The following is an 11,764-nucleotide window of genomic DNA, read 5'->3' on the forward strand; positions in this document are numbered from 1 at the left end:
GCACAAAGCACTTTAGGTTAAGATTTCCCTTAGAGTCAGAGTTAAGGTGTCCATAAAGTAGAATCGGCTGCACAAAACACCATTAAACACCCTTGTGCTTATGTTTTCCTTAAAATGTTTAACCTTATGGAGAAGATTTAAGGGTGTTTTGTGCAGCCGATTCTATTTTATGGACACCTTAACTCTGACTCTAAGGGAAATCTTAACCTAAGGTGCTTTGTGGAACTGGTCCCTGGTCCTTTTGCTCAGCACACTTTCATTCTCATCCCCATAACCTTTTAACAAACCTAGCAGTGAGAATTGGGAATATGTACCATTAATGTTTCCAGTCAATCAGGCTTTTATTACAAAAAATAAAGTTAAATCAGCAATACGTTTTATTGCAATGGTGACAATCATTTGAATATATTAGTGGTTTCCAAATTCCAATAGAAACCTTGTATATTCAAAAAGTACATTTGTTAGGAAAAATAGCTTTTCACATTGACTTTATTAGTCCTTTAGACCTTTATTACTCCGTTGGAACCTATGAGGAACAAATTTAAACCTTTAAGTGAAAAGAGAAAGTCAAAATGGGGTTGAGAGACTTTTTTGAGAGTAGCAATATCCTTCAAACTTACCGCCACATGTAATGTTTATTGTCACCGAGGGGTGTAACCAAACAGATTTCATGTGTGGAGACAATTAATGAGAATGCAATCCATTCAAAGGACTGCACTACCAATTAACTCAGTTTAGTTTACCCACACTACACAGAGGTGGCCGTTGTACACGTTTCGTTTAGTGCAAAAGGTACAAAATATATAACAGTAATATTCCCACCCAACCCACCATCTATTTATTCCCATCTATTTATTTTTACAAACAGCCTAAAAAAACCATCTAAAAGTCAGGCCTGCCATCACAGAAGCAGTCTCTGAAATGAGAGGTTGTCAAAGGAATGTGACACTAGTCGTTGTCTGAACCATCAGGAGGGTGAAACAGTAACAGGTCGTTAAAATCGTGTCCATACGGACGAAGTCTGTAAACACCAAACATCATGACTTGCATTTGGTTGGGCGACATCCCGCTGAACGTGACTGCCATATCGGAGCAGCAGCCCTCCACTACGTTAGTGGGGTTCTTGTTCATGCTGTCAGATATGAGGCTGTCGACACTCTTGCTGTTGAACAGGCCCTTCCCATGTGTGTCTTCCCCATTCTCAGCAAACACCCCGGTGTACTTGAGACAGACGGCCAGCTGCTTCTCCTCGCTCAGCTTCCACAGGGCGCGTCCTCTTTCTGGACATTTGTCCTCATCCTGGAAAACATTCACCAGCCTTTTCAGAGCTTCGTAACTTAGCACAATGCCACTTGCGTACTCCACATACTCAAGCTCCCCTGACTTCATGGCGTGGCCGATGTAGAAGGGTTCACTGGGATCCTTGGTGAGCACCAGGTACTTGAGATTCTCGATGATGGCGAAGGTGGTGGGTCGCGCCACGAAAAACCAGCGCAGGTCGCCGGCATTGTCGTAGGCATGCTTCAGAGCCTTACGCAGCCTGGCCCACTCATCTTTTTCCTGTAGATCTACAGCTTCAAGGGCCTTGGATGACTCTGAGCTGTAAAACACTGCCTGGTCACAGTGTTTGCTCCAGGTGTCTTTCGCAGTCGCCCAGTAAACCAGGACCTTGGGTTCGACCATGATGATGCAATAGACTTGCACTTGGTGAGTCAGCTCCTCCATCTGAGTCTCAGTAAGGCGCTTCAGCTCATCTTTGCTGGCAGCCATGACGTGGTGGTGGTGATGGTGGTCCTCCGTGTTGGACTCTGTGCCGGGGTTGAAGCTGCTGATGAGCGACAATACCAGGCAGCACAAGCCTCCCAGGAGCATCCCCTTCATGAAGGAGCTTCCCTCTGACAGCATGTTGGCAGCAGGCGCTGTCTGAGCAACAAAGACTTTTAATTTAATACAGAAGAAAATACAGCTATTAACACAACTACTGATGATGTCACAGACTTTATATGCTAATTGTAGAAAATGCTCCATAATGACCCACCATCAGGCCTGTTCTTGGGGCAATTGACGCCCGTAATGATGATGACACCGCCGTGACATCATCGATGATGATGTCAGAGTTCACCTGTGAGGTCATCAGTGATGTCAGACGGTCTAGGCTGACTGTGATGGCATACGTGACGTTATGAGGTCACCGATGATGTCATACCTCCGCGGACGTTGTGACATCACCAACGATGTCATACATCGAATGTGGGGGGTTATAAAAAGGTGTTGTTCTGTTATGATATGATATGTATTGTATTCTTGGTCCTATGTTCCCTTCCTGCAATCTGTAAGCTCTGTACGCTGCTTCTGCCTTGCTCCTATTGCCTGATATTTCATTAAAGCTTGAAAAGACATCTCTGTGGTTCTGACCGATCACTGCCCGTGAGCCCTTACCTAAGATCCGGCAACTTCACACAAGGCAAGCACATAAGCTTCCTTACAAACTGGTCCTTTGAGCTGGTCCTTCGAACTCAGCCCTTGTCTGGGCTACATCGGCCCTTGCCTGGGCTACCTGAGCAGGGAGTCGGTTTTCCTGGTGGCTGCGGATGAGCTCCTCCCCCTGGTGGAACGTCTGGGAGTGTAGGGGGACCCGCCCCTGACTACTCGTGGATGTTTCGGACCGCTGGGGAAGTAATTGTTCCTCTGGTGGGTGGGGTGCCGGACCCAGAGCGAGCTCACCTGACGTAAGTCCTCGGATCCGGCTCGAAGGATCAGTTTGTAAGGAAGTTTATGTGCTTGCCTTGGGTGAAGTGTGAAGTGTGCTGGATCTTAGGTAAGGGCTCACGGGCAGTGATCGGTTAGAACCACAGAGATGTCTTTCAGGCGATCTTTATTGAATATCAGGCAGAAGCAGTATACATCGTATACGGAAAGGGAAACATAGGACCAAGAATACATATCATAACAGAACACCTTGTTATATACCCCCCCACATTCGATGTATGACATCGTTGGTGATGTCACAACGTCCGGGGAGGTATGACATCATCGGTGACCTCATAAAGTCACGTCTGCCGTCACAGTCAGCCTAGACCGTCTGACATCGCTGATGACCTCACAGGTGAACTCTGACATCATCATCGATGATGTCACGGCGGTGTCATCATCATTACGTCGTTGGCGCGTTGGTTCGTGGGCGTCAATTGCTCCAAGAACAGGCCTGATGGTGGGCCATTACAGACCATTTTCTACACTAATTAATTATAGGTCATAGATATTGTGAAACCATCAGTGATGTCACAATGGCTCTGTAAGTGTCAAGGCGTAAAATATTTGCTGTAGTGCCCCCTACGGGCACATTTCCCAGTGTTTTGACAAATTTTGGATCCGATCGGAGCAACGGCACAACTTACAAATCAGGACAAACAGACAGACACGCCACCAATGTAATGTTAGTAGGATTGTACTGTAGCTAGTCTGACTCAATGGAAGCAGGCTGCGGTATAAGCTCTGCCATTGGCTCCGACCATTTCAGTCGGAGCGAAGGGCTAAAGGCCTTTCCACTCCCTGTGTGTTGCTCTCAAATGCCTCCGTCGCTGTGAAACAACGTTAGCTAGCAAGCTAACAACCTACATGCTGAAAAAGGCAAGTTTTGTCAAAGATTTCGATTGTGCAATAAAGCAGGCCTGCTTGGTACTTTCGGTGGATGGTTGTAAAGATAACAGCTTTTCCCCCCGCTATACCAGAATGAGAGTGAGTTGAGCCAGACTCTCCTGCACTGGTACAGTTACAGTGCGAAACAAAGTGTGGAGATAGTCTGGCAAGCGAGACTAGATTGCAGCTAGTGTAACACTTCACTGGCGCTGCATGTCCGCATAGCCAAGCGGACACTAGTGTTAATTAATGTGCAATAAACAACTACAGAGAAATGTAACAGTATAAAAGAAAGTGACCAAGTTAACGTTACGTAAAATCTCTCGAATCTTGAAGACCAAGTGACGACCACTGACTGGATATAAAACAGTTCAAAGTTTAAATATGTGAGCAGTGACAGTAACGTTGACGTTACCTCAAGCAGTGTGTTGTTATTAGTGCCGTTCAGTGGTGTAGTCTACATGATACGCAGGTATACGCAGTATAGTATAGAAGTATATTTAACAATATAGCTTTGTGACAGAACTTTCACTTCAGTGATTTCGTTTCCCAAACACCAGAAAACACTATAGATGGTCATATCGCCATTATATCACCACAGATGCACAAATATATATGACCAACAACTTTATACCAGGCTCTACTCTTCACTGTTGATGAATCCATCTGCACTGAGGCAGGTTTTGATGATGATGATCTCTCTGGTTTTGAATTATCACCTTTTGAAAATTGCGTCTGTTATTGAATTACCACAAAAGTAAAAGTAAACAAAGATACATATTTATAGGCCACTATCATTATTTGAAAAGAGAAGAACCCCCCCCCCCCCCGAACTAAATCTCACTCCAAGCTGAAATTTACAGTAGCCTCTTTCACTTCCCAGTTCCCACCCATTTTGTGTCTAAAATGCAGGAAGTAACACAGGTGCAAGCAGAACATTAATAAGGGTTTCCATTTAGGTGATCCGGGCCCTCGTTAATGTTGCTTGCACCCGAGTTACTTCCTGACTGTCTTGTAGATACAAAATGGGCGAATTTGGTGGGACGTGAAAAAGGCTACCCACTACAATAAACTACTAGACCACCACGTCGTCGTGACGTCGTGTAACATTTATAGCGAGTGTTGACATTAATTTTGTCTAGCTGGGATATATACATTATCGGCTAAATCAGCTGGTCAAGCGTAAGCTAACGATGTACAACTCGCGAGCGCAGTCTCGTTAGTTAGGCTAATAACATGCAATAACTTGTTTACTGAACCTTATTTGATGTAATTGAAAGCTGCCGCCTCCTCTCTTCTCTTTGCAACGTGTTACCAACATAGACTGACTAACCAGTTCCCACTTTTCCTGTTCAGATCAGCCAGCTAGCTGACGTCTGGTAAACACCACCAACTTCCGGGTTCAAAATGCACGTGACTCTACTGTGGGCGATTTTTTTTTTTGGATGATGGCGAAGGCTTGGAGGAAAGGAGCCGCGCGTGTGTGTGTGCGCGTGCGTGTGCATGGATGTAGAACATTTTGGTCTGCCAAAAAGTGATTTTATAGCTGGCTGCCAAAAACTGATTGCCAAAAATTAATTGAGCTACTGTCCACGGTGCCATGGCACGAGTCCGCACAGCCTGTATTGTCCAGTTTATACATCAATAAAATAACAATACTACAGTATTGTCTCCATCAATGTTTAGGCTATTATGTGTTTGGTATGTCTAATATCCTTGTTTATGCCTATATTTGGAAACTAGACTATAATAAACATGATTTATGGATGGGTTATAGTAAAGTAAAGTGCGAATTAGCAATAACCGCGACCAGATATGCGATGCTGCATTCATGTTCTCCTTGGATATATCATATTTATGAGTTGCGAGCACATGAACAGGGATGGCCCTCCAATTACGAGTGGGAAATTGGGTGATACCGGAGTTGTGACGTTGCGTGAGGTTTCGGGAATACAACAATGGCGGAAAGTATGGGGTCCGTGTCACCAATTGTAAAAAGTTATAGGCTATATTTCATTATTCTGTTCATACGTAGCTATCATTTATTGCCAGGCAGCTGGCTGCCAGACTGGCCTATCTGGCTCTGTCTGAAGGAAGCTGACTGACTGACAAACCTCAAAAGTTAGTCAACCCTCAAAATGCTCAAAGTGATGACATCACTGATGACTTCACAACTGCTCGAATGACATCACTTGGAAGGCTGACTGACTCACAACCCTGAGGACAAATTATGTCATCAGTGGCTGGCAGGCAGCTAGCTGCCTGGCAATATTTTTGCCAAGCAGCCAGATGAGGTCAACAGTGATGTCATCAGTAACATAGGCCTACATGCTGCCTGGCATATAACGAGTATGACATCAATCGGAACGCTGACTGACTCACAACCCTGAGGACAAATGACATCATCAGTGGCCGGCAGCCAGCTGCCTGGCAATTTTTGCCAGATGACGTATGACGTCAGTGATGTCATCAGTAACACACATGCTGCCTGGCTGGCATAATAGCGAATTTGCGCTTGTTGGGTGCACTGGTCCTTTTTGCCAGGCAGCTAGCTGCCGGCCTACATCTGGCTATGTCTGATAAGGAAGGAAGCTTACTGACAACCCTGAGCAAGTATCCGAAATGCTCAATCGGATTCTTGCTCAGGTTTGTTTAAAGCAAGGCAATGCAAGTTTATTTCATACACAGAGAGGCAAAGTGCTTTACCAAACAACGTCATCAGTGGCCTGCAGCCAGCTGCCTGGCAATATTTTTGCCAGGCAGCCAGATGCCACCATCAGTGATGTCATCAGTAACACACTGGCATAATAGCAAATTGTGCTTGTTTTTAGTAGTTGCACATTATGCCTAAGATAATGACCCACTACTTGTTTTTGGTAAGAAAATACCAGCCACGAAAAAACAACCATATTTTCTGACATCCATGTTTGTTGCTCTTTCCAACCAAGAGCTGGTAAGTAGGAGCTTCCGAGGAGCATGTGAATTATAGCGCTGATAACATCACTTGAACCATTGTGACGTCACAATGTCTATGTCAGTGTGAAGGCCTAAATACATAAAATATCACTGTAGTGCCCCCCCCTATGTATCAAATGTTGTTTACTACAACAATTTGAGAGCCCTGGAGACAACCTTATAATAACCTGATACCCCTCATCTGCAGAATATTAGCGACCTTTCTGTTTGATAGAGTCCTGCAGCCCAAACCATCATAGAACAAACAAAGCTCTTCTATTTATTTTTCTTGTTTATTTGGAATCAATTGCATTTTACTTTCCTATTACATTTTGAGATTTTATGAGATAAAAGGATTAACCATGTAATCAATTACTCCTATCCAACCCAGTGCCCTCCTCCCTATCTAACCCAGTGCCCTCCTCCCTATCCTCCCCCACCTCCCCTCCTCTCCCACCAAACCACTAACCCCCCTCACCTTCCCCCCACTCCTTTCCTCCCCCACCTCCCCTCCACTCCCACCTAACCACCAACCCCCCCTCCCACTCACACCCTCCCCGCCCCCACCCACAACCACAACCCCCACCTCCCCTCCCCATAGATCCGGACCGCCCCCTCACCATCACCGAGGATGAAGTCCGCCGGTCGTTCTTGCGTATCAATCCACGCAAGGCGGCCGGCCCGGACGGCATCCTTGGGCATGTCCTCAAGGCCTGCGCACACCAGCTGGCAGGCGTATTCACAGACATTTTTAACCAGTCCCTCTCCCTCCGGCAAGTTCCCTCCTGCTTCAAAACAGCAACAATCATCCCCATTCCCAAACAGCAGAAAGTGACCAGCCTCAACGACTGGCGCCCAATAGCCCTCACGCCCATAGCCAGCAAATGCTTTGAAAAGCTGGTTATATCACAGATCCGCCCCACACTCCCCCTGGACCACCACCCGCTACAATTCGCATACCACCCCAACAGGAGCACAGCGGATGCAGTAGCACACGTCCTCCACACCGCCCTCTCCCACCTGGAGGGGAAGGACACCTATGTGAGAATGCTGTTCGTGGACTACAGCTCAGCATTCAACACCATAGTACCCTCCAGGCTGGTAAGCAACTCAAGGATCTGGGACTAAGCACAGCAATGTGTGACTGGATCCTGGACTTTCTAACAGACCGCCGCCAGGTGGTGAGAGTGGGCAACCTCACCTCCTCCCCACTGACCATCAGCATAGGAGCGCCACAGGGGTGCGTCTCCAGCCCCTTCTGGTATGACCTCTACACCCACGACTGCGTGGCGACTCAAACTTCGAACACCATCGTGAAGTTTGCAGACGACACAGCGGTCGTGGGGCTGATCTCCAGGAGCGACGAGACGGCCTACGGAAAGGAGGTGGAGGCCCTGGAACAATGGTGCCAGGACAACCACCTCTCTCTGAACGTCTCCAAGACAAAGGAGATCATTGTAGACTACAGAAGGGGGGGGGGGGGGGGGGGGGTTGCACACCCCCCAATCACCATCAACGGCACAGTGGTGGAAAGGGTGGACAGCTTCAAGTCTCTGGGAGTCAATATCCACCAGGACCTGACATGGGCCAACCACACCGCCACTGTTGTCAAAAAGGCCCAACAGCGACTACACGGACTCAGGCGCCTGAAGAAATTCGGGCTAAGGCCAAAAATCCTCAGGGACTTCTACAGAGGCACCATTGAAAGCCTGCTGACTGGTTGCTTCACCACCTGGTACGGGAACTGCACCACCATGGACCGCAGGGCGCTAAGAAGGGTGAGGCGCGCGGCCCAGCACGTAACAGGATGTGAGCTGCCAGAACTGCAAGATCTGTACAACCAGCGGTGCCTCAGGAGGTCCCTGAAGATCATCAAAGACACAAACCACCCCACAACAGTCTGTTCTCCCTGCTACCCTCAGGGAGGAGATACAGGGTCCCAAGAGCATGCACAAATCGCTTGAGGGACAGTTTCTTTGGCATAACCTTCGTTATTTCGAATCCCACATAGGTTACGCCAAACCCCACATAGGTTACGCTAAAACCACGACCGCAAAGCGTCCTGCCTGTATTTGGCCAGTCGACAGGAAAGTATCGCGGGACTTCACGAGACTTGGTGACCTAGATTACGTTTGAGGTAATTTGATCCCTGTGCACTCCAGGAAACAGCCTGGGGTGAAATAACACTCGGCTGGATGTTGACGGATCAGATTACGGCGATATGTGGCGAAAACGGGAAGAAAAATAGCTATTTAGATGCAGGAAATACAGGCTACCACTTGGCCCCAAATCAACTCCATTTTACGACTGACTTGGACGATATTGATCTCAAAACAACGCTAGGACGCCCAGAAACGCTGCAGACATCGCTAGGTGAGTGGCCAAATCATAATTAATGCCAGGAAATGGCTCCAGGTTAAAAAAAAACGAAATTCTCCTTTAACATATACAAATAGTGTAGTAGCCGTACTGTACCGCACTGCAGCTGCTACCATCATGTATGACTAATGTTCAATAGTATGTTTAATTAGGTATATGCTACTTGCACCTAACAGAATGTTGTTATGTTTAATTATGTTTAAAGTATGTTCATGCCATTTGCACATATGTGCAGTGAATACGCCACAGGTGTGTCTACTGCTTTATTGCTTGTTGCCTCTTGTTTTTATTTATTTATTTTTATTTTTTGCACTATGTTGTAACGGAGTCTACAGCACAAGAATTTCGCACGTGATACTTGTACTACGGAGTGACAATAAAAATCTTGAAATCTTGAATTAATTGTCAAATAATATAGGCTTGCTGTGCCATTTAAATGGTCAGCTTTTTATTACTAGGTGCAACTCACATTTTAAAAGGGTGGTGCGGCACCATGTAGCGTAGGCCTACATAAAAGATGGTAGGCATCTATGCTTTGGTTAGTATAAATAAAATCAGTCCAAAACTAGAGATAAAAAAACAATACAGGGTTATTATGTTTCACAAGCAAATACTGTCTTACAGAAAAGGTGATTCTTCCAATGCACAGGTTCACTCGATTTCCCCATGAGACAGCAGCCTCTAATAGTCATTCAACACGAACCAAGTCACAGCAACATATTTCAACAAACTCTGACACAAAGATCTCAGATATTAGCGATGACACATGCTTTTCTACCATGTGGATGAACAGCCCATCGCACAAGAGACAGAGTCAGACATAAAGCATCTCAGCACTGCTGGACAGCCCCTGATTACTGTTGGAGAGTCAACATTTGTTAGGTCTCCCTGTACAAGCAGAGATAGGCCTGGGGTGAATTGACAGGCTCTCCTGAATTGCGTCTATGACGTCCATCACGGTCCATCACGTCAAAACCATTAAGGATGAGACTGGGTGTGATGATAATGTATTGATCAGATTGTGATGGATAGCCAAGCAGGATATAAAAGTGAAGTTCTCAGCCTAGCTGAGGTAGTCCAAATCTGTCCGTCTCAAGCTAGTCGTCACCATGCTTCCTGTAGCACTGCTTTACCTGTTAGCTGTGATTTGCTCTGCAAGGACACATGCTCTACCGCTATATCCTGACTCCAACATAGAACCACAGGCAGGTAAGAAAGAAAATCAGATTTTTCTTTTTTTTACAATGTTGATTCACATTGGTGGATCAGTTTGAGGTTTTAATTGGGTATGACCTTTTGTTATTAGAGACACTGAGATGTTTACTCTTTCTGATTTAATACTGAAATATCTGAATTTCAAAACAACGGTCTCTCACTGACTGCAGTGATATTACAGAAGTCAAGACAGAATGATAAGAGGCAGGTGTTTTGTCTCAGCAGACTTCATACAGAAACTAGTGGCAGAGGTGGAGGATGGAGAAAGTCCTGCTCCGGCTGAGCAGAGAGAGGTGAATAATCTGTATCCTCTACTGATACAGCACAACAGAGGGAGAGACTCCTGGAATAAAGGTAAAAACTGTTGGATTGAACAAGCAGGTTGCATGGATAGATTACTCACATCATTCATTCATTCATTCATTAATTCATTCATTCATTCATTCATATTTTAACATAATGATGTAATGGTACATTAATATTTTTTCTCCTCCCCTCTCCCGTTAAGTGGCAAAAGATTCAGCACAACAGAATACATTTGCTAACGTGGTAAGCCTAATGACAATGATATGTAGGCCTATTGGTATCTAAGAGGCCATTTACATCTGCATGCGTTTTCTGCCATCAGATTGCAATCTGATTGTACTTGACCACTTGAAATGCCAGGTGTAAACGCCCTCAAGACACATTGTAGAAGGATTGCAATCTGATCGGCCAAACCACCTCCGGAGGTGGTCAGGGACGCATTGTGTACACATTGAACACAAGTGTAAATGCAATGTGTCCTCTCAATCTGGATACAGCAGCTGTATGTGGATTGAGAGGACAACCATTTTGGGTGTTAATAAATTATCTGGATGTTATCTGGATAAGGAAAAACGCATGTTAACGCTAGGTGTAAATGAAATCAGGCTAATGTGGTCAAGCACAATCTGATTGCAATCTGATGGCAGAAAACGCATGTTAATGCCAGGTGTTTATGGCATCGAAGGAGCATGCTCTAGGATCAATGTGCAACATTATTATGTTTTGTTTCAGGTCGATGACTTCAAAGAAGTGGTTTTGAAGCTGGCAGCGGCTGACAAGCTTCGCTCTCAGGGTTTCGTCAGATCAGAGCAGAACTTGCCTAAAACAAACAAGAGAGGTGAGAAATTCTATTTTCCACCCAGCCGGTGGGTGGCACACCTTCTTATACACACCCCTTTATGAGATGCAATCAAAGCATGTGAGAGTATAACAATGCTTAACTTGATATCTGAGCTCGCATCATTGTAACGCAATGTTTATCAAAGGCCTGTGCCATTAAAAAGTAGGACAAGTTGCTTACAGCTGAACAGGATGCAAGTAGGACACAATGACTAAAGGAACTAATGACGAGATTGTCAGTCTTATCTCTAATTTTGCCCTCTTTGTTTCCCTGGCAGCGTGTTTCTGGAAATACTGTGTGACCAACTAGAAGTGCAGTCACAGGAAGATTTGTGCAATTTCGACTCGGCCCGGTTGGACACGCCTTCACTCATCTGCACCATCATTTTTGTTCATCAAACTGATCCCCTTATAGACCAAACATTGTTTT

At 45.6% G+C, this 11,764-nt stretch overlaps 2 protein-coding genes across 3 annotated transcripts; one reads left to right on the forward strand and one right to left on the reverse strand.

The window, feature by feature from the left end:
• Positions 1–59: 59 nt before the first annotated feature.
• c1galt1c1 (C1GALT1-specific chaperone 1) lies at positions 60–5,027 on the reverse strand. Of its 2 annotated transcripts, none has more exons than XM_083651445.1 (2): positions 4,899–5,027; positions 60–1,919 (listed from the first exon to the last, which is right to left on the reverse strand). In XM_083651445.1, exon 2 carries the CDS (start codon positions 1,903–1,905, stop codon positions 949–951), a length of 957 nt encoding a protein of 318 aa, XP_083507571.1. In that variant the 5' UTR covers positions 1,906–1,919; positions 4,899–5,027; the 3' UTR covers positions 60–948. The 2 variants fall into 2 exon arrangements, with proteins under 2 accessions (XP_083507571.1, XP_083507570.1); XM_083651444.1 differs by having other exon boundaries at positions 60–1,923; positions 4,899–5,010.
• A 5,055-nt stretch (positions 5,028–10,082) lies between these two features.
• On the forward strand, positions 10,083–11,644 carry urp1 (urotensin-related peptide 1; the record flags this gene model as incomplete). The annotated part of the gene is made up of 4 exons (XM_083651837.1): positions 10,083–10,182; positions 10,414–10,481; positions 11,227–11,332; positions 11,613–11,644. The coding sequence occupies 4 exons, from the start codon at positions 10,083–10,085 to the stop codon at positions 11,642–11,644; spliced, it is 306 nt and encodes a 101-aa protein (XP_083507963.1).
• Positions 11,645–11,764: the final 120 nt, after the last annotated feature.

This window comes from Poromitra crassiceps (assembly GCF_964638095.1).
Source record: "Poromitra crassiceps genome assembly, chromosome: 15".
NCBI lineage: Eukaryota > Metazoa > Chordata > Actinopteri > Beryciformes > Melamphaidae > Poromitra > Poromitra crassiceps.